General features: G+C 34.8%; 4 protein-coding genes across 4 annotated transcripts; 2 read left to right on the plus strand and 2 right to left on the minus strand.

Moving 5' to 3' along the window:
• Window positions 1-1,558: 1,558 nt before the first annotated feature.
• Window positions 1,559-11,558, plus strand: LOC101214673 (probable RNA methyltransferase At5g51130). The gene is made up of 10 exons (XM_031886220.1): window positions 1,559-1,643; window positions 4,160-4,326; window positions 8,845-8,892; window positions 9,129-9,243; window positions 9,476-9,523; window positions 10,220-10,454; window positions 10,570-10,657; window positions 10,771-10,836; window positions 10,967-11,035; window positions 11,114-11,558. The coding sequence occupies exons 1-10, from the start codon at window positions 1,559-1,561 to the stop codon at window positions 11,204-11,206; spliced, it is 1,014 nt and encodes a 337-aa protein (XP_031742080.1). The 3' UTR covers window positions 11,207-11,558.
• Window positions 11,559-12,330: 772 nt separating this feature from the next.
• Window positions 12,331-14,627, minus strand: LOC101214914 (probable xyloglucan endotransglucosylase/hydrolase protein 26). The gene is made up of 4 exons (XM_004150505.3): window positions 14,387-14,627; window positions 14,160-14,260; window positions 13,629-13,822; window positions 12,331-13,036 (listed from the first exon to the last, which is right to left on the minus strand). Exons 1-4 carry the CDS (start codon window positions 14,550-14,552, stop codon window positions 12,598-12,600), a joined length of 900 nt encoding a protein of 299 aa, XP_004150553.2. The 5' UTR covers window positions 14,553-14,627; the 3' UTR covers window positions 12,331-12,597.
• Window positions 14,628-17,827: 3,200 nt separating this feature from the next.
• On the plus strand, window positions 17,828-18,559 carry LOC101215396 (transmembrane protein 234 homolog). Its single transcript, XM_004150507.3, is given in 2 exon segments — window positions 17,828-18,174; window positions 18,177-18,559. Coding segments are annotated over 2 exon segments (387 nt in total). The 5' UTR covers window positions 17,828-17,888; the 3' UTR covers window positions 18,278-18,559.
• An 885-nt stretch (window positions 18,560-19,444) lies between these two features.
• On the minus strand, window positions 19,445-21,522 carry LOC101215153 (probable xyloglucan endotransglucosylase/hydrolase protein 26). The gene is made up of 4 exons (XM_004150506.3): window positions 21,202-21,522; window positions 20,976-21,076; window positions 20,668-20,861; window positions 19,445-20,155 (listed from the first exon to the last, which is right to left on the minus strand). Exons 1-4 carry the CDS (start codon window positions 21,365-21,367, stop codon window positions 19,747-19,749), a joined length of 870 nt encoding a protein of 289 aa, XP_004150554.3. The 5' UTR covers window positions 21,368-21,522; the 3' UTR covers window positions 19,445-19,746.
• Window positions 21,523-21,870: the final 348 nt, after the last annotated feature.

Raw genomic sequence — 21,870 nt, forward strand, 5'->3', positions numbered from 1 at the left:
GTGTTCGTCGATGGAGGAGATGGACTGGTCTCTCCAATCGCAGGTATCTCAGTTGCATGTGGTAAGGCATTTTCAACCCCAGTTTCTGCATCCTCCAAGTTTTCGAACTCGTCAGAATAAAATTGGTCCATCACCTGAAACTCTGTAATCTCCTTACCGTCACTAACAACTTCGTTCCAAGCCCATTCAAGATTCTCTTGAAAAAGAACATCTCTACTAATTTGTAGTTTTCCACGGCCTGGGTCATATAAGCGATGGGCTTTGCATCCTTCTTCGACACCAAAATATACCATTGGTGAGCTTCGATCGTCGAGTTTCTTGAGGTGAGGGGTTGTGTTCTTTACATATGCCACACAACCAAAGACTCTCAAGTGTGCAAGATGTGGCTTTCTCCCCATCCAAGCTTCAAATGGTGTGCGTTCTCCAAGGGCCTTCGTTGGAAGACGGTTTAACAAATAAACGCGTGTCTCACTGCCTCTCCCCAAAATTTTGCAGGCACATGCATGCTTTTGAGGAGTGATCTCGTCATCGCCATTACGGTGCGGTTACGACGCTCTACAATGCCATTTTGTTGTGGTGAATATGGAGCGGTGAGGTGTCGTTCGATTCCTTCTTTTTGCAAAATTGAGTGAACTCTGCAGATAAGAACTCACCACCTCGATCCGTCCGGAGCGTTCTGATCTTGTACTCCGTCTTGTTCTCCATTAAGAGTTTGAATTTCTTGAATGCTTCAAATGCGTCACTTTTTGCCTCCAACATATACAGCCACATCCATCTCGTGGAATCGTCAACGATCAACAAAAATACTTGTTTCCAGCAAGAGTACATGGTGAAATCGGTCGCATATATCAGCATGGAGGAGTTCTAATGGCTTCTCTGCTCTATATGTTGATTGACGGGGAAGGGCAATCTGGCTTGTTTGGTAATCACGCACGCTTCACATAACTTGTTCGGTTGAGTCACTAGTGGTACTCCAACTACCAATTTCTTCTCCCCCATGAGCTTCAAGTCATGAAAATTTACATGGCCAAGTCTCACGTGCCATAACCATGTTGGATCTTCTAGGCTTGTCAGAAGGCAGACTTGCTTGAGTGTCTTCAAAGTTATCTTGTACAAACGATTTTGAGTTCGCTTCACCGACATCAAAAGCTTCCCACTCCTATCAGACACTTTCATGATATCTTCTATCATTTGCACCTTGTTTCCGTTTTCTGTCATTTGTCGAGGCTTATGATGTTACTACATAATTTTGGAATGTAATACACCTCTTGGAGAGCCTTCTGATCACCGTTCTTGCACTCGAACATGACTGTTCCTTTTCCCATGATCTGAATGGTTGATCCATCGCCAAACTTCACCCTCCCAGTGAAGCTTTCATCTAATTCTTGGAACTTCTCACGATGGCCAGTCATGTGGTTACTAGCACCGTTGTCTAGATACCAAACATCATTATTTTCTCCATTCTTGTTGTTGCAATACATCTCTGGCAACAACCGCTCTTTGCTGAGTAGTATGGCATCCTCCTGATCACATCTATGTGCGTGTCCCCTCCTGGGACATGGCCATCATCAAAGTCGGTTCTTCTTCGACGCACAAGTTAGATGAGCTTCCTCGTCACGACCTTTTCCACGACATTCCGACGCGTAATGTCCCATCTTGTTGCAAGTGAAACACTTAATGTGACTTTTATCACGAGTGCCATTTCCAGTGTTGCTAGTGTCTCCCGCACTATTTTGACGCTCAGTGCCACGACCACGTCCTCACCATCTTCCTCGATCGGTACCACCAAATTGCGCCTTTGTTCATCGAGAGTTGTCACCACTATGTCCTTTTTGTCTAGCTTTCATTCGGCATGGGTAAGTAGGAGTTGTCCATCGTGTTGTTATTGTTTCTTTAAGTCGTGTTGTTGTTCCTCGTATGCCTTCATCCGTCCAATTGCTTCTTCAAACGACATGGTTTCGAGATCTTGAATTGCTCGATTCCGGCGACAATGGGAAGATATTTGTCGGGGACAGAATCGAGGAGCTTCTTGACCAATGATGAATCCTCAAGTGCAACTCGAGGGTGGTGAACTTGCTTGCTAATCCGCTGATTTTTCCTGCGAACTCATCGATCGTCTCGGTTTCCTTCATCCGAAGAACATTAAACTCACTCTTCAAGGTTTGAACTCTCGCCATTTCACCCGCTCACTGCCCAAGTACCTTGTCTTGAGACTATCCCATATTTCCTTTGCGGTCTTCTTCTTAGCGATTTGTAGAAGCACATCTTCCGGGATGCATTAGAGAATGTATGCACGCGCCTTCTTGTCTTTCTTCACATCCACTTCGGCTCCTCTCGCTGGCTCTATTGCTTCCCAAACTCCTTGGGCATCGAGGATTGCTTCTGCCTTTATCGTCCACACTGTGTAGTTGTGTGGAGTTAACATCGGGTAGAGAATCAGCATTCCACCATTCTCCTTTGTTTGTTGCGAGGTGCTTGCCATCTTCGTTGGAATATGCGATGAGAAGACAACCTGCTCTGATACCAAATGTTGGTTTTACAACAAAGGATCTGTAAAATCTCACGCACTCTTCTTGAAGAAAGCAAAGATAAATACTTTGTAAGATATATATTGCCAAGAGGGAGAGAAAATTAATGGAACTTCTTACCTTTATTCAATTTGATGACTAATATTTATAGTCTAAAAGGAAGCAAAGAACTAACTTAGTGCTTGCTAAAACTTTGGACATGATTAGAAAACAAATAACCAAAAACAATAAATAGAAAAATAACTTAATTCTTCCACCTATTTAGGAAGATCATGGCAAATTAATAGCCCACATAGATATCTTAGAAATTTTACTAGAACCATTGTTGGAGCTTATTTCTATTAGTTGGTATATTATATATTTTTTTACAAGGCAGTTGGTTGCTTTGTTGTCATGCGTAAATTCTTAACGTCAAAACATCGGAAGATTATTCTACTTATACTTTCCTTGTTTTGAATTATATGGATGCATTCCTTTATTCGAAATTTGTCCCAAATTGGGATGGCGGCTGATTTTTTTTCTTTTGGAAGTTATTTCCTTTAACAAATTAGTTTATTTGAAGCAAATTATGAAACCCCTTTACTGTTGCCAAATTTGTTTATTAAAGAAGATGAACATGTTTATTGTGAAAAATGCATTTAAGCTACAACTTTATTTTGAGCAACAGTTGTTCATACGACCATTATGTTCTTCATTGCATTTTCTCATCACTCAACTTGTTCTGTTGCAAAGTTATTTATACCCTTATTCGCAACATATTGAAGAGTTCGTTGGTTTAGGAGAGCCTAAATCGATCTTTACCATCAAGAAGGGATTCTTGGTCTTAGAGAATGGATTCTCTATCTTAGGGAAGTCTAAGATTTTTCAGCATAGAGAGTTTGTTGAATTACAAAGAAAGATATCTAGGTGCGAGAGAGTCTCATATTTACCAAGGGGAGCCGAGAGGTGAAGACACCAATATTGTAGGGAAAGCATAAGTTTACTTAAGAGAGAGTCTTATATCTAGGAAAAGTCTAGGTAGTTAAGCTTTATAGAAGTCATTGTAGTTGTTATTATAGATAAGTATTGTATTCTAATTTGCTTAACTTTTGGTTATTAAGAATTATCTTTCCTCGACACTGTCCAGATGTAAGTGTGTAAGTGGTATTTCACTAAATTGAATTACCATCCTCTGTGTTTCCTTTCGTTACTTTTGTTTGTTGATGATTCATTTATTATTTGAGTTATTTGTATGACATTAGTGAGCATGTATACTAACCATCTATACGCTTTTTCAACCCATACCAACTCTCCTTAACCACACAATCATTGCTTAACTCTTTAGAAGTACTACATTTTGTCTTCCCTTCAAGCCCTTGTATAACCACAGCTTCTATCAAGGGCTCATTCTTGACTTGCACTTGCCATATGCCAAAGTTGATTCTTCCATCAAATCTCTGCCAATCAAACTCTACTAAATTCATAAATCTTGACATATTTGGTTCTCTACCCAGCAAAGCAACAAATAGTGGAAATTCACACTATTCACAAACACCTCAACCAGTTTTACAATCAAACAATTCTAAATTTAAGAAACAAAAAGTTAATAAAAACTAAATTTAAATTTAAATGGATCTTGGGTTGTTTTTCAGATTGTATTATTCCCAAGATTAAGATTTTGGCAACTAGCTCAGGAAGAAGTTGTTCGCTTGGATGGAAATCATTTCCCACACTTGAAGATGTCCATTTACGTGGTTTCAAAGATGATGGCACGGTCAGTTTGCCAAAGGAGTTGACTGAATTATTATATAGAATTAAGGTACTCTCGATTATAAATTCCATTGAATTGGTGCGAGTATTCCCAAATAGAGAAGATCAAAGTGGTGCAGAATTGAAGCATTTAACGTTACGTACGTAATCTTCCTAAGCTTACACAGGGGTGGGAGGAGGATACTGATCAAAGCTTTGATAGTTTGGAATATATTTATGTGGACGGATGTGATATAATTTGAAGTGTTTGCTACCATTATCAATCACATTCTCCAACTTAACATATGTTGGAGTTACAGATTGCAATGGATTGGTGAATCTGTTTAGCTGTTTGGTGGCAAAAAGTCTAGTGAATCTCAAGAGATTGAGCATAAGTAAGTGTACAAAAATGCGTTATATAGTTGCAGCGCCTGAAGGAGATGCAGACGAAGAAAATGAGGAAGAAATTATTTTCAATCAACTGAATTATTTGGAGTTGTATAATTTACCAAAATTGACCAACTTTCACTCTGGAAAATGTATACTTAAGTATGTCTGCTTGGAGAGGTTGGACATAGAAGGATGCCCTGAAGTAAAGAAAATTCCAAACGAAACAGTTAGCACACCCAAGTTGCCATTTGTCACCACCTCATCCAATTATCGAAGAAGACGCTTGTGATTACACAGCAGCCACCAGGTATGCATCTTTGTTGCTCTACAACCTTGTTAATTATAACCACTAAGTATTTCTATCCAAATTAGCATTAAAAAGGATAATTACTTATAATTCAATTTATACACTAAATTCAATTTTCTCTCTTACTCTTATCAAATACTTCTAAGGTTATAAATCACTTTTCGTTTTTCCTTTTTAACTTTTTATAACAATTCACTCCATTTTAAACTAATTAGTCCTTTAATTTTAACAACTCTCCCTCTTCTCAAATTTTTAACCATGTTTAATATCTATGTACTTTCAATTTTTTAACAATGAGATGTTTGAAAGAGAAATAAATTGTTTGTTTGTAGTTTTATCTTTAATTTGAATGAGTTGTGTTTGATTTTTTGGTGAAGTAATAATTAGATTTGTAGAATAATGATTCAAATTTTGTATTTATTTGATTTTTATTTTGTATTTTAAAGAGTTACTAAACAAATAACAAACTTGGTTGTTCATTGAAGAGATCTCTCTCATTTTCCTTTTAACATTGAGTTAAGTGAAAGCGAGTAGCGGAGAATTTTGACGGAGAATTTTGCTGTTTTTGGTTGAGACAATTGATGTGGTTAACTTGTAGCCCCATGCAAAGGGATGAATAATTGTCTTTTACAATGACACCTTTCAAAAAAGTGTATCAACTCGATTTGGGTTGTTCCAAGTCTTTGGTTGTTTTAATATCTAAACCACTTATTTACGTTTGGGTTTGAATATTATGCATTGAATGTACTATTTTTAGTTGAGGGGTAATCAGTGTATTCATTTCTAAGTTATTAATTCCCCACTGGATACCATACCACATAAATTTGGCAATTCAACCCAATGGGTGTTTTTTTAATTTCTTTGATTTTTTTTTAAAAAAGGACCAATTGTTTTCTTTTGTGAATGCATCATAATTTCAATTTATCTTCTTACCCAGGAGTGTTAAACGTTATTGAAGAACTAAATTGTATGTTCCAGTCGAAATTGGCCAAATCTAGTAGTTTTTAGTTTTATTAATATAAATTAGAAGTATTTTAGACAACATTAATTCAATCCAAAAGGCTAGGATCAAAATGGTTACTATGATGTGTTACTTGAACAATATGTAGTTGACATACAAGTGGTTTATGTTTAAGTTATAATATAAAAGGTCTATAGTAAATAGATAGACGTTGGGTGTCTTATCCTTGTAACACTGCACATATTACTCACTTTATAATTGTTAGAGAAGATGTAATTGTTGTTATAAACAATATGAACCATATTGTTCATGTGAATGGAGGTATTCTCAAAAATGTTTATATACATAGATTGGACCTCGAAATAATTGAATTTCTCTTTATAATACTGTTACTTGAAGCAACCAATATTTTTTAGGATGACCATAGGGAAACTTGACCTTAATCTTGAGTGAGTTGTGAAGTTTTGTTTATGACAACATTCCTTTGATCTATATGGGTGAAAATGACCATTAAGGAGTTAAATGTAACTATAAGGGTAAAACGATAATTTAACTAAGTTGTAGTTATGAGTAATTTGTGAAGGGTCAACTCACTATTGACTGATTATATCCATCAAAACATAAATATATCTACTTTGTGAAGAGTGAAACTATTTGTTTTTAGTGGAGTGATCGGTTGTAAATAAATATTGATTAATTGAATTTAAAAAGTTTAATTAATTAATCTGATACCATTGACGCTTCTAATTTGTAGCTCTATTAGGTATCCCTCATTACATTAATATGAATAAGTATTAGGAAATAAGTTGAATTGTTTAAATTAATTATGAGCATTTGATATTATGTGATTAATATAAATGGAAATTGGAGTGGTGACAATTTGAGTTTAGAGATTTCCAAACTTGTCACACGTTTTTTCTCATTTTGCGGATATGGCAAAAATTCAAGTCTAACCGAAGTGATACATCTGATACACATTTGATACACATGATACACATATTTATATACATAAATGTTTGAAAATGATAAAATATTAAATATTTTTAATTTAATGACAATTAAGTAAATATGCTTAATGACATTTGGGTAAATAAAACAATGAGATAGTTTGTAAATAAGTTGATCTTTATCAACTTTAGGATCAAAAGACGTGAAACACTTATTTTTTAGACATTTGGGGTAAGAATGAGTTTGGTATAGTCCTATGTTATAGTTGGGTTATAATAGTTTGCTTATAGGTTGTAGATTATTTTAGTTTGGTTATAATATAGTATGTGTTTGTGGTTTATATTTTTACAAAAAAAATACATATTTTTCTTTACCTAAATCATTAACAAAAATTCAAAATCTTCTATCACAAATCCAAATATGTTATTTCAAGTGTATACTAAGTCACAAGTGTGTATCGAATGTGTACCAAGTGTGTATCGAATGTGTACCAAGTGTATATCACATGTATCAAGTGTGCATTAAGTCAAATGTATATTAAGTGTATCAAACATATTTGAAAGACATCAAATGTATTCGGTGTATATCACAGGTGTATCAAAGTGGATATGGCTGTGTATACAAGTATATATTAGTAACGTACTGATGGTGTATCTAATATATCAAAATGGATATCAGTAGTGTATCAAGTGTATATATTAGTAATGTATTGAGGATGTATATATGTGAAGTATTACATGGGTTGAGCTTTTCTCACTATTTTTGCAAAAGAAACATGTAAAACAGACCAAAAAAAAAAATAATAAAGAAAGAAAGAAAAAGAAACGAATAAAACAATCACCTCTAAAGTATGCTTCTACTAAGAAGAAAGAGAGAAGAGAAAACACTCTCCCTTCGTAGAATTTCTATGAACGTATAAATGCTCTCCTAAAAAACCCGAACACTTCATTGCTCAAACTTCTTCCATGAACCCAAGTGAAAAAAGAAAACACAGAACACTACCAAAATTATCTTTCTTTCTATTATCAAGGAAGACGCAAATGATCTGTGGGCTTTTCGATTTTGGTAAGGAAAGGAATGAGTGAAAAAGAGCTTAAGAGGATTGAATATATGAAGAGAGATTTGTTGAGTATTCAAAAACTATGTATTTCCAATCATGTACCCACCCTTTTATTAAATATTTTACGTGAGAGGAATAGAGGAGTCATATTTCATATTTAGATTTTTGAGCGTGTGTCTTTTATTGATATTAACAAGATAAAGTGGTGTTTCAAAGTCAACAAGTTAATGTTCAGTCTATCTAGTATGTGGTTTAATTTCGAGGTAGACTTAAAATGTTTCTCTTATGGTGGACAAGCTGATTCCAGAGGCAAGAAATCGCTTCTTCGTAATTCTATCCTGTTAAGAATAGATAAAACCCTCTTGATCCATCTTTACTAAAGTTGAAGATTGTTGCGACTTGGAGTCTGATTTTCAGATTATGTGGGTTGGGTGCTTCGAGATCACTCGAGTAGTGTGCGTATAAACAAAAAAAAAAAAAGAAAGAAGAAGAAGAGGAAGAAGAAGAAAGAAAGAAAGGAAGAAAAATGTGGATGTAATCACAAGTTCAATGGGTGGTTGATGGAATATAAAAGGTGGGGTTGCTATGCAAAAATGTAAAAAGGAATTAACTATACTACACTTTTTTTTATCACTTAGTAAGTGGCTGTTTAGAAGTTAATAAAAAGAAAAGAGTGGGAAGGGCTAATTTTGTGGAATTGTAAAAGGTAACCTACACACCCGCCGCTTGGATTTGCCGCGAAAATTAGGAAGAACATCACCTTTGTTAATTACTGGTACCTGCCTAACCCTAGCCATTTTTCTTCCCTCCATTCCCCTTTCATCTTCCGCGTCTCAGGTAATCCCAAGTTTCGATTCAAGGAAATGGCGGAAGCCCATGATAGAACCCAAGTAGAACGCAACCAAAATCCTAAAAAGCACAGGAAGCATGCTTTTCCTATGGCAATTACCGAAATTACTATGGCTACCGGGTATTTCTCCTCCCCTATTCTTCCCCACTTCCCCTACCCTTTCTGCTTCTTAAGACAAGTATTCTTCATCATTTCCGGCTTCTGGTTGACACTCCAACTCATTTTAGATCTTTTGTTTTTTTTCAGTTCATCTCTGTTTTTTCCAACTTCAATGCTGTTATGATTTTTTATTCGGCCGGCAGAATGTTCATAACCTTCCCGGTAGTTGGGTTTTCTTTTTTTCTTTTGTGTTGCAGGTGGGTCAAAAATTGGTTGAAGATCCTCGTTTAAAGGTTTTCAAGAAAGAATGGTTTGAAGGCAAGGATTGCCTGGATATTGGGTGCAATAATGGGATAGTTACCATCCAGATAGGTACCAATACTTCCATCTCAGTATTTACATGTAAAGAAAAAAAAAATATTGATATATCATTGTCATTTGCCGTACTTCTAATAATAGTATATGCTTGGAAGGCATACGTATGGAGAGCTTCAAACTGTCTTTCCTTTTCAGTGCCTATTTCTCATTATCGTTGAAGATTCTGGAATTTGTTTTCCTCAAATACTAGAGTTATTTACTTATGTGGATAATTTTCTTATTGCAGCTAGAAAGTTTAATTGCCGGAGTATTCTTGGTGTTGATATTGACTCTGGTAAGATTTGCACTTTGAACTTCTCAGCTCCCATTGTAGATCCTCTTCTTAATTTTACAAAGTATATAGAGGCAGTTTTGTGAATGGCCCTTTTCTTTGGAGGTCTAAGCCTTAATCAATGATGCATTTTACAATAACTATTTTAGGCACTTACTAGTCATGTAAAATGTAGCTTGAGATGGTTGGATGTTGATTTATTGTTTTGACTCTATTAGTAGGGAGCATCAATGAAGCTGTTTCTTCTTTAATATCTTTAATCCATATCATGCTGGAGAGCCTCTTAGTTACTTAATGGGTGGGAAATGATAAAGCTCATGAACTGAAATATTATTTTATGCATTGAAGGAGGAAAATTTTCAGTCCTAGAAGATTTTAATCATTGTTGCACATAGTGCATACTGACTTTAAACTGCCCAGTATTTGCCTGAAGAAGCTTGTGCGTCTAGAACATATTTCTTGGAAATTTCATTGTTTGTTGAGTTTCTTGGATCATAGTGACTTCATCATTATGAAGTCTATCTTTTACTAGTACCTTTAGCAATCATTACATCACAATTTGGTTGTTATTTTGGGATAAAATTGATCTCAAAGGTGAAATACTTCTAAAAAATCAAGGTGTTTAAGCCCGAGTTAACCTTTCGGTTTTTCTATCTAAAATGTTGCTTTGTTTCCAACCTAATCTTCTCTTTATGCAAGATCGAGTTGACGATGCTTATTGGAATCTTAGAAGGGAAATAAGACTGAGTGATGGGAACCCTGATAATGGTTTGAAGTGCCGTGCTTCCAAAGCTTCAAGGATAGACTTAGTAGAAGCTTCTACAAGTATTTCTTCTTCCAAAGAACATGATCTTCATGCGGTTGTCTCCTTCAAACGGCAGAATTTTATATTCAGTCACCATCCACCGGACCAGCATTATGATACAATTCTTTGGTAAGTTGATCTTTTAATTTGTATGTTACGCATTAATGCTATTTGTTTCTTTGACCCTTGATACATTTCCCTTTTGTTGTTACAGTATGCATGTTTTTCTTTTCCTGTATTGCAGTTTGAGTGTGGCAAAGTGGATTCATCTTAACTGGGGAGATGATGGCTTGATTACATTGTTTTCCAAGATTTGGAAACTGCTTAACCCGGTACTTAACCGTCGTACATGCATGTCATCCTGCACTTTGTTATATTGGTTTGTATTTACATTTTCAATCTGATTCAGAACCTTCTTAATTATCCATTCATTCTGAAAAGGCAGGGTGGCATTCTTGTTTTGGAGCCTCAACCTTGGAAGTCTTATGAAGCCAACTATAGTGTTTCCGAGGTAAAATATTCCGAGCATCCAGATTGTTTTAATCGACAATCACCTTGAGCCAAAGTTGAAAATTTTCTTAGTGGTGTTCTAGCTTCTCCTATCATATTGCCTTAGATTTCAGCTGATGTTTCGAATGCAGACTACTAAAATGAACTTCAGGACTATAAAGATCCTTCCAGAAGATTTTCAAGAAATACTCCTAGACAAGGTATTTATATGATTTATTTGGCTGAGTTTTTCAAACAGCATCAGTTTTCACTAATTCTTGGACAACATCCCACCCCAGATTGGATTCAGAACAGTTGAAGCCTTAAACATTGGCTTGGCCGACGGCAATTCAGGAGGATTCAATAGACCAATTTTAGTTTTCCAGAAGTAAAGTGTAGTAATATAGACATCTGAACCAAATACAGAGGCCATCAGCTGGTCTTTTTCTTTCTTTTTTTTTTTTCTTTGACGAGTGGACGAGTGGGGTTGGGAAGATTGGATCCCAACTTTTGAGTTCTTGAATCAAGGGTATATTTTGTGACTCCACATTGGATCCGTTGAGTGGGTGTTTTGGAAAGAAGGGTGCAGTTAGTAGTGAGATGGGATCTTTCAACTCATGGATAGGCGTCTTTTGAAGGGTTGTTGTAAGCTTCTTCTAGTTTTTGTTGTTTACGTAAATTATACTTTAGTTAATGATTTGATCGCTTACGTATATTACTAATTCATGCACTCTTTTTCTATCATCTTCACTCATATCTAAGTTTATGTCATACATCAAAATAATTTCTTGTTTTATAGTATATTTAAGAATTGGGAGACGCTTGATGAAGTTGATACTAAATCAGCTCTACAATAATTTATTTTCATCTTCTTTTTTTCTTAAACTAATTTCTTTTTTAATATTAACATATTGAATGGATATTCAGGAAAAAAAAAAAAAAAGTTTATTTATTTATTTTAAATTTAATGATTGATTTGTTAACCGGTCCGGCTATGGTAGCTCGACATAACTTGATTTGCTAAATCCTCCATCGTTAGAAAAGAGATAAAAATGAGTATCTGAAAAATGAAATTTGAAAATGAGATTTAATAAAAAGATGCTGTATTTTAGGTTTTTAAATGTGTGTTTGGCCGTAGTTTTAAAAAATGTTTAAATGTATTTTATATTATATATTTATAATTTTTAAAATTTATATAATTATTATTTTGTTTTATTATAATTTATAATACAATTATATTAAAAAAATGAACTGAATTTATAAAAATTCACATGAGAAATTGTATTTAATATGAACGTAAAACAGAGTTTGTTATAAAATCACAATTATAAATAATGTGGGTGAGAAAAGGCCCACAATTTGGATATATTTCAGTTTTTGTTGGAGGTAAACTGCATCTTTTTCAATCCTTGAAGTCCACCTTAATTCATCATTCACAATATTACTTATTTCCCACCCCTCTATTTATAATATCCTAATTAACGAATTTGTCAAAGTTCCTAACATAATAAGTGTTAACTTCTGAGTTGAAAGATAGTTGAATTTGTGCTATTTCTTTTCCTCAACTACTGGACCCATTATTTTTCTCTAATTAAAACTCATATATACTTTGACCTCAGTTTCAAACTATTCTTATTTTTAGTGCACCAAATGTGTTAGACTAGACGACATTCATAGCTATTTTTTTCACTCCAAATTTTGTTGGGGTGTAAAAACAATACATAATAATAGTTTTAATAAAATGTGTGTTTTATCTGTGACCAATTTTTGTCATTTATCAGTACTAATGCATCATATTTGTGTCAGTACTGCCGTCTATAACACTCGGTGGCATCAGACCATTGGGTCGTTTTCGTGCAGGGTCTCTACAGTAATCATATATCATGTACTTCTTCCTAACTTGACCAAGCTTGGCCAACTGACGATCAGTAAGTTGAGAATGATCAGGAGAAGTCCACCAGTTTTGTGCAGAGTTGGTGGCACATTGGTTATTGCTCAGCTCTCCAATCCAATGACAAGCTCTTGCCCTAAATTGGCGGATGGTAGCAGTGAATGGTGCATTGGTCCAATTTGTTTTCGCACGTCCTCTTTGTGTTGCCCAATCATCTGCATTCCATAAACTTGTATAAAATCTCATTCCTTGCTTGTTTGGATATGCTTTTCTTCGCTCCAACCTCTCGTAGTTTCGAAATACTCTTATTGGAATACTGTCGATATACCACCTGAAAATAATCCAAAGTAACATTCAAACATGTTTTATAGATCGATGTTATTTTAACTTAAAGCAAAATTATTGTAAATACAAAGTTGTAGATTTTATGAATAGGTCTATATCGTTGATAGAATTTAAAATTTTACTATATTTTATAAATATTTTTATTTATTTTTTTATATTTAAAAAATGCTACTAACTTAGATGACAAGGCAACAACATTTTAGACTTTGTTCATATATTTCAAAATGTTCTCTAACTCGTTGGCTGTGAAAAAAGTTATATATATATATATATTTCAAAATTATTCTTCAAATAAAAACTTAGAGGATTAGACTGTAAGTAACTGGATTTGAAGTTTAAGGCAAGGTCCAATATTCCATTTATGGTTGAAGTCTTATTTGGATGAAAATGAGGTTTAGAATATAAATAGATAGATTTAGACTCCTTTTACTGATTGTTTTGTTTTTAAAAATTCCAAATAACTTTCTTACTATGTTTTGCATCTTCCCCAAATAAAAATGTTGAATTCTTAACTAAATTTGAAGGGAGTGGTTAACAAACACGACTTTCATGAATTCCAATAATGAAATGTCACTTACACAACGGTACTGGGATTCCAGTGAATTGTGTAGTTATGAAAATCAGCTGTAGGATCAAACCACAATCGAAACTGCTGTTCTCTATGTCCAACACCCTCAGCAAATATGTTTGTATGAATTGTATAAGGCTCTCCTGTAGTATTCCCCAAAAACTCATAATCTATCTCATCATGATATGTCCCTGAAGAAGATAGCTACAAAATAAAAAACAAGAATTAGCACCACAAACTCGTGTGTCCTCCACGTCAGTTAATAACCACCCAGTATGAATTCTATCAATTGTTTAATCCTTTTCCTTTTCTTACGATCTAAAAAAGAGTGCATTATATAGATTTTCTAACTTCAAACCCGCTATTTATTCGATATTTTGTAGCATTCTCTCTAATAACATTGTTCTCTCATCCCTCCTAAACTTAAGCAAACACAATATATGTCAATCTTTTCTTTTCTGACTTTTTCTTTTTAATTATTTGCTTGTCAATTTCGTAACACTTCATGAGTTATAACGTTACTGTTTAGATTGAACCATACATAAAATGCTGTAACTAATCCTGCAGAATCCCCTGGAACGAACTTGATGAGAGCTTCAAAGCTTCCAAATAAGAAATCTCTCTTTGACTTTGATCCCGACCCTGTGATAACGAAATCAGGACGAGATGAATTTATTTATTTTGCACACAAAGGTATGAGAAATCATTAATTAACAAGAAAGACATGGTGAAAGGAAGCAAGAAATGATATTGTTTTTCTTTCATCACCTGTGCTTTTGTCCAAAACAAGCAGAAGGTCATCCCCTTCTATTTTGGACTGACTATTTCCCCAGCTAAGGACCATGTTTTTTGACATATTGGCCTCAACTTGAATGTGATTATACACAATCACACATATGAAAATGGCTATAAAAAAGGATTGAAACTTTGCCATTTCAATCCCAATATTTAGGAAGATCGTCTTCCCTTTTGGGATTGAAATGAGATGTTCCAAATATTCAAGTTTGAGATTATCGCTTTATATAGTTTTTTTCTTTCATTTCTTTGTTTAATATTAGACATCGGTTATATTTTATGTATTACAGCTTTGCAAATTTTAGAATAGTAAAGTTGAAAAGGTCTCTTGTTTCCATGTTAGAACGTTGGTTTCTTTTTTCTATTAATGTAATATTTTCACTGAATGGATAGACAGCAATGTGCACGTATGTTTTTATGGTGTACAATCTGTTGGCTATAATAATTTGTTGGTTCAAATGGTGTGTGCAAAATAATGTGTGGAAGCCCCCAATTTGATTAATGAAACAATGGTCCACACTAAGAAATTATATATGAACTATGATATAGATTCTCAAAATTTCATGTTTTATTGATCTTTGGATTAATATACTTTGAATCCATTTGGTCTAATAGTGGGCTAAACTTGAGTTTAAATCATCCTTGTGCAAGGATTAAGATATTGATGATGGTAGAGATTGTTTTCAATTTTATAATTTGTATTGATAAAATATTGATATTGTCACATCCATTTCAAACTATCTACTCTATCTCAGAGATGATGTGAGGTCAATCGGATACCGCCTTTCACCTCAACGATATATGCTAATCTTAACTCTTTAACCTTACTTAAAACTCAGCGGAAGCATATAACTCATCTTTGAGAGAGAAAATTTAGGTGTAACCCATTTTATTTCTAATTTGTAAAATATAGTACTTACAAACGTCCTAACAAACCAAATTTTTGATACAATTAGTTTCTTTTACCCACAACACAATTACTTTAACCATAATAACTTTACGGAATTTTCCTAACGGAATGGTCGATATGACAGCGATAAGTTTTGATCCGGGAAACATGATCAACATCTAGAAAGTGAGAAAACGTTTGAAAGAAAGAGCTAAAAATGCCGAATGAATGATGTTTTCTAAAACATTTTTCCAAATGGTTATGTTCAATGTTAAGCTTTAAATGTATAAATCATTGTACACAAGACATAATAAAACTTTTTAGAAACTCATCATAAGTTCCTCAATCATTTAGAAACATCTTAAGCTATTGTATACGAGTTCCTACTATATACATTCATAATTTAACATAGGTTAGGTTGAACTGAACCTTCCCTTATCTTAACTTAACAAGCCCTATCTTAATGTTATATATCTTAACTGAACAACTAAGTCTTATATATGCAACACAAAATACTGCAAACATGTAAAATCTAAAACTAAATTATAACTCATATTGATCCATACTATACAATAGGGGTGTGAGGCATCACGGTCATACTTGTCCAGGGTGTGTTTGCTTATGGTTGTATGTCCAAATACCCCAAATTTATCTTATCTTTATGTCTTGTATTTCATTTCGCTGGTTGATTTCCTTTTTAAGTCATAAAACTTGGGTGTGACGTTTCAACATTTTCATATGCAAGCCTACCAGAGTTGAAAATGTTCAAAATGTACTATAGGGAAGATAATAGTTGAATCCGCGTCCACGCATTGTCGCACTTTTTGCAAGCAAACTTTTTCCTTTGCAACTGACAGTTTTCACTTTATATTGTAACGCCGATTTCAATGAATTTATTTCTCTCTCACGTTTTCTAAAATATTTTCTCAAGAACGTGACGGGAGTTTGATTCATATCGCAAGTTTGTCTGCAGTTTTTGGATTTCGATCGGCTGACTTGTGCATCGAGTTCGAACAAGTGCCGCACAATTGTCCATCCCGAGTTTGAAAGGCTACGATTGTGACATGAGACCCTCATCCTAAAAGAAAATCTTGTCGAAGTAAAGCTCCACTAAGAAGGATAAGTTTGTCTAAGTATAAAAGAAAGACATTCCACGAGAAAGGATGAGAATGAAGAAAGAACAATGCGAGAAGAAGCGTGTAAACCCAAGTGCTATCGCATTAAAGAAAGCGAGGCAATGAGACTTATAAATTGGGGAGGAAGAAGCACACGACAAAAGTCGAAGGTTAGTTGAAGGGTGTAGTACTGATGCGAGGAGAAATGCCTACACCTAAGTTTGGTCGTGATAAGGTAGACGTACTGTTAAAAAGATGGACGTTGAATAGGTGATTGGACAACTCACTGACGCAAAATTAATGTTCGATGACTTCCCAAAAAAAAGGTTAGATGATGAGACATTTAACTTTCCAAAGAGATAATGTTAGGGTGTCTCAAGGAGAGTGTGTATTTGTAACTCACATGAGGTAGACATACCGTTAAAAAGATGGACGTCGAATAGGTGATTGGACAACTCATTGACGCAAAGTTTAGTTCGGTGACTTTCCAAAAAAAAAGTTAGACAATGAGATGTTTAACTTTCTAAAGAGATAATAAGGTTGACGTGTCTCAAGGAGAGTGTCTATTCGTAACTCACATTGGACTTATGTGTCAAATTTGGGTTGGCTGCAGGACGCAGTGAAATGAGAATGTGACATGTGTAAAGCGTGAAAATAACGCATGGATGTGAAGGGCCACTATAAATAGGATCAAAGAGCGAAAGAAAAGGGGGCATAAGATATTAGGATTATGAGAATTCATCAAAAGAGAGTCAAAGTTGAAAGCAAGAAGGAAGGAGTGGAGCCTCCAATATTATGAGTGGTTTCCTTTACAAAATAATTCTAAGTTTCAAAGTTTTCTAAAATGCATTTCTATCGAGACCGTGACTTATATGATTTTTCTTAAGTTTCCTATTCTTGAAATGTATACGATTTACAAATGAATATGATTTACTATACATTAGAAATGATGTGCTTAAAGGAGGTTTGAGAACTTCATAACGATTGAATAATTTGATCTTTGTACTTTAGAAGCCTTATTCTTGTTGTGTGATCTTTAATGGGATGCCTCATCCTTGCTGTGTGATCGGAGATGAGATGCTGTATTCGTGCTGATCTTAAAAGGGTAGCTTTGTAGTTTGCAATTTTCAAATGTAGGTTGAGTTTGAAAATTTTCATTTTTGCAAACGTAATAGATATGTGGTATGAGCCTAATTTATGAAATTACATTTGCCATATTTTGAAGAGACCCTTTTAAAAACACACATGATTGTTAATAATTTTGCAACTATTAACAAACGTTCATGGCAAGGGCACGGGTAAAGGTAGTGTAGGGGTGTGGTTTATGCCATTTTCTTTTCTTTTTTTTTTAGGTTTGCAAATATTTTGGTTATGCTCCAATTATTTGATACATATTAGTTTTAAAAGGTAACTTTGGTTTCTTCACAACTTATGACTGAAAAGAGAGAGCGAGAGAGAGAGTGAGGGAAAAATGATGATAGGAGATGTAGAAAAAATGGTTGCTATCGGTCTCGTTTGGGGCGCCACCAATGTTCTGATGCGCCGCGGCGCTCTTCTCTGGGACCAAGCTCTCAAATCTTCCTCTGATTCAACTAAACCCTTTTCCTCCCTCCGTCGATGGCTCAAGCTCTTCTCTATTTGGCAGTACACTCTCCCTTTTTTTCTTAATCTCACTGCCTCTGCTACCTTCTTCACCATTCTAAGCCATGCCCCAATATCTCTCGCCGTTCCGGTCACCAACGCTACTACTTTTGCTGCCATGCTGTTTTCGGAATGCTCCTTGGCGAGGCCACTCGTGTCGGGTACGCTCTGTTTGGTACCACTCTCATTGGTTTCGGCGTATGGCTTTGCATTAACTAATGCTGATTTCTCAATCGCAGAATTTAGGTTTTCTTGTAATTTTTCTCTTTCTAGAGATGTATGATATGAATCTGTCCAAAGTAGCCCTGCTGAATTTTACTCTGACATTAACTGTAGTGAAATTGGGATGTGTTTAGTCTCTTCAAATTCGAAAATGATTTGTTTAATGCACTGAAAGAGAGCTGGTTGTTTTGATGACGGGTCGAAGAATTAGAAACTTGAGAGGATGGACATGGTTGTGAGTTCCTATGCCAACTTTCTATCCAACTCTTTTTATCTACTTGGCTTTGTGTTTGGTCTCTATACCTATCATGTACATTGGTAGCAAAAGTGGATCTTAGTCTCTTGTTAGGGTTAGGCGTTTGAAAGAGCACAGATAGGTGCAAATTGGCCATTGGAAGGGCGTTTGGAACATTGAGTTGATTTTTATAGTTTATAATAGTCCCTATTTGGAGTACAAACTATTTTAGTCTTGGTTATATTTTATGTTTATGATGCAAACTATTTTAGTCCAAGTAATACATAGTAAACATGATAATAAAGAGGGAGAATGAGATATGTAGGAAATAGTAAATGAGGGATTTCAAATCATTATTGTAGATAATTGTTGGTTACAAATAATTGTCAACACTATTATATATTTGGAGCCTCAAACATGGAGTGGGCTATAATAGCCAACTCCATCAACTTCAGTTTGGGGGCTAAACAGCCTATGAATTACTTGAACAGTTTCACGAGCTACAGAGAATTATCCAATGAGGCCGCTGCAATATAGTTGCCCTTTAATAATTGTTGGGTGTATTTTAAAAAATCTACATGTTTCCCAATAACAACTAGATATAGATTCAAAATGTTTTTGGCAGTTGCTCTCTTACGGTGCAAAATTGCACTCCACATTGTGGTGGTCTCCTTGGAGAATTTCTCTAGTTCTGGACAGCCACGGACAAATTCTGAAACAAAGATAGTTGACTTTTGTAGCTATTTCTCTTCCTCAACTACTCGAAGCATAATGCCTTTCTTAAAGTTAATTAGGTTTGACTTCAGTTTCAAAAATTCTACAGCTAAAAAGAATGCATTTGTTCCTTTCGGGAAATCTTACAAGGGTCCTTTTTCGATGACAGATCTTTCTAAAAGGCATAAAATAGAACCTTTGTTTGCCACTTTTGAACGGATTGGGGATGTTTTCTTCATCCTAGATTACTTTTTTGCACGTATACTTTGTCTAGCTTCTTAGTTACAAGGCTTATACAGGTAAAGCAATGGGAAAGCAAGCTTTATATGAAACATGTAAATCATTTTAGAACATAATAAACATGTATATCAAACCAATCAGAGAGCTATAACCTTACAAACAGGAACCAAGAAAGAAAAGAAGAAATGTTCTCTCATCTCCGAAATAAGAAAAATTAACCATTTTGAAACTTGGAGTGCGATAGGATTATTGTTGGTAGAATTTACTCATCTCTGTCTTAGTACTGTGCTTTATAACATTCAGATGGCATTTTCCCATTGAACCGCATAGTGTCTTTGCAGTAATCATATATCTTGTATTTGCTCTGGATTTCATTAAGTTTGGCTAACTGAGGACGACTCAACCGTGCATAAGCTGGAGAATTCCACCAATTTGCTAGGGACTTGGTGGCACATTGGATAATGCTGGGCACACCATTCCAGTAACAAGCTCTAGGCCTAAATTGGCGCAAGCCAGCAATGAATGGTGCGTAGATCCAGTTTGTTTTCACACGACCTCCTTGAGTTGCCCAATCATCTGCATTCCACAAACTGGTATATATTTTCATTCCTTGCTTGTTAGGGAAAGCTATTCCTTGATTCTCATAGTTGCGAAAAACTCTGATTGGGGTGCCGTCAATATACCACCTGAAATTAGCCATACCTCATATTTGTTATTTTCTTCCACAGGCAAATATTTCAAGTCCCGTTTAATAACGATTTGATTTTTGGTTTTTGAAAGCTAACATTACTTCTACTTATAGATCTCTTTGTTTTGTTATCCACTTTCTACTAAATTTTCAGAAAATCAAGTTAACTTTTGAGATCTAAAACAAGGTAGTTTTTAAAAACTTGTTTTAAGAGGTTTGCAATTTGGCTGAAAACTTACTTCAAGAAAGTGATAATCATAACATGGAAATTGAGAAGAAACATGTGTAAATTTCCGAAAGTGAAAACTAAAAATGAAATTCTAATACGAAATGTTAATATTTGAATGAAATAATCTTGTATCCCTTTGTGGGGTTTTCTACTGTTTTTGTTTAAATATTTCAGATCGGAAATTGTTTTCTTATCCAAAAAAGTATGAGATAATGCAATAAATGGGGTTCTTTTAAAGTAGAACTTTAAATTTTTGTTTGAGGACATTAATTCTCACTTACACAACAGCATTAGGATTCCAGTGGATTGTGTAGTTGTGGAAATCAGCGGTAGGGTCGAACCACACTCGAAACTGCTGTTCTCTATTTCCAACACCTTTAGTGAATATGTTTGTATGAATGGTGTAAGGCTGTCCTGTAACATTCCCCAGGAACTCATAGTCTATCTCGTCATGAGCTGTACCAGTAGAAGATAGCTGCAGAAATTTGAAGATCAAGAATTAGCACCAGAAATGAAAGGATGTAACACATCAATATTTTGTGAAATGTGGGGTCAAGATGTGCGTTCACTATCCAGCATTGAACCGTACATAATATGCCGTTACAACACCCGCAGAATTTCCCGGAACCAATTTGATGCGAGCTTCAAAGCTTCCAAATAAGAAACTTCTCTTTGACTTTGCTCCTGAGCCTGCAACAACAGAATCATTCTTGCTTGTCAAAGATAACTACTAGAATGATTTGTTTATTTCTTCTCACACAGGTATGAGAAACATGTACTTTGTTAAAAAAGTCAAGAAATGATATTATTTTCACCTGTACTGTTGTCCAAAACAAGCTGAAGGCTATCCCCTATTATTTTGGACTGACTATGTCCCCAGCTTATGACCATGTTCTTTGAAATATTTGCATCAACAGCAATGTGATTAGACACAATCACAATGACCAAAAATGCTAGAGAAAAAGATTGAAACCTTGCCATCTCAATCGAAATATCAGGGTAACCTCTCCCTAAGTCTTTCTTTTCTGGGTTTGAAATGAGACGTTTTGAAAATTCAAGTTCTTGATTGCTTTATATAGTTTGTCTTTCTTTGTTCATTGTTAGACATTGGTTTTTCTTTTAATTTGCAGAAGTCAGACCTATAAATATAAATATATATATATATATATTATATATATATATGAATTACAGCTTTGCAAACATGAGGATTGGAAGTTGAAAAGGTCACCCTGTGTTGACATTATAAAATTTGTTTTTTTTTCTTTTTCCTTCTACATTTTAATGTATAACAATAACAACAATGTGCTTGCATGTTTTAATGCAATTTGTGGATTATAATTTGTTGGTTCAAGTGGATTAGAAAGACGTGTGGAGCCCTCAATTTTTGATAAGCGGGCGTAATGGTAAGGAAGTATGAACTTTGTATAGATTCTCAAAGTTTCATGATTTACTTGATCTTTCAAGCGAAAATGTACTCTTGATCC

The sequence above is a fragment of the Cucumis sativus genome, chromosome 1 (genome assembly GCF_000004075.3).
Source record: "Cucumis sativus cultivar 9930 chromosome 1, Cucumber_9930_V3, whole genome shotgun sequence".
Classification (NCBI taxonomy): Eukaryota; Viridiplantae; Streptophyta; class Magnoliopsida; order Cucurbitales; family Cucurbitaceae; genus Cucumis; species Cucumis sativus.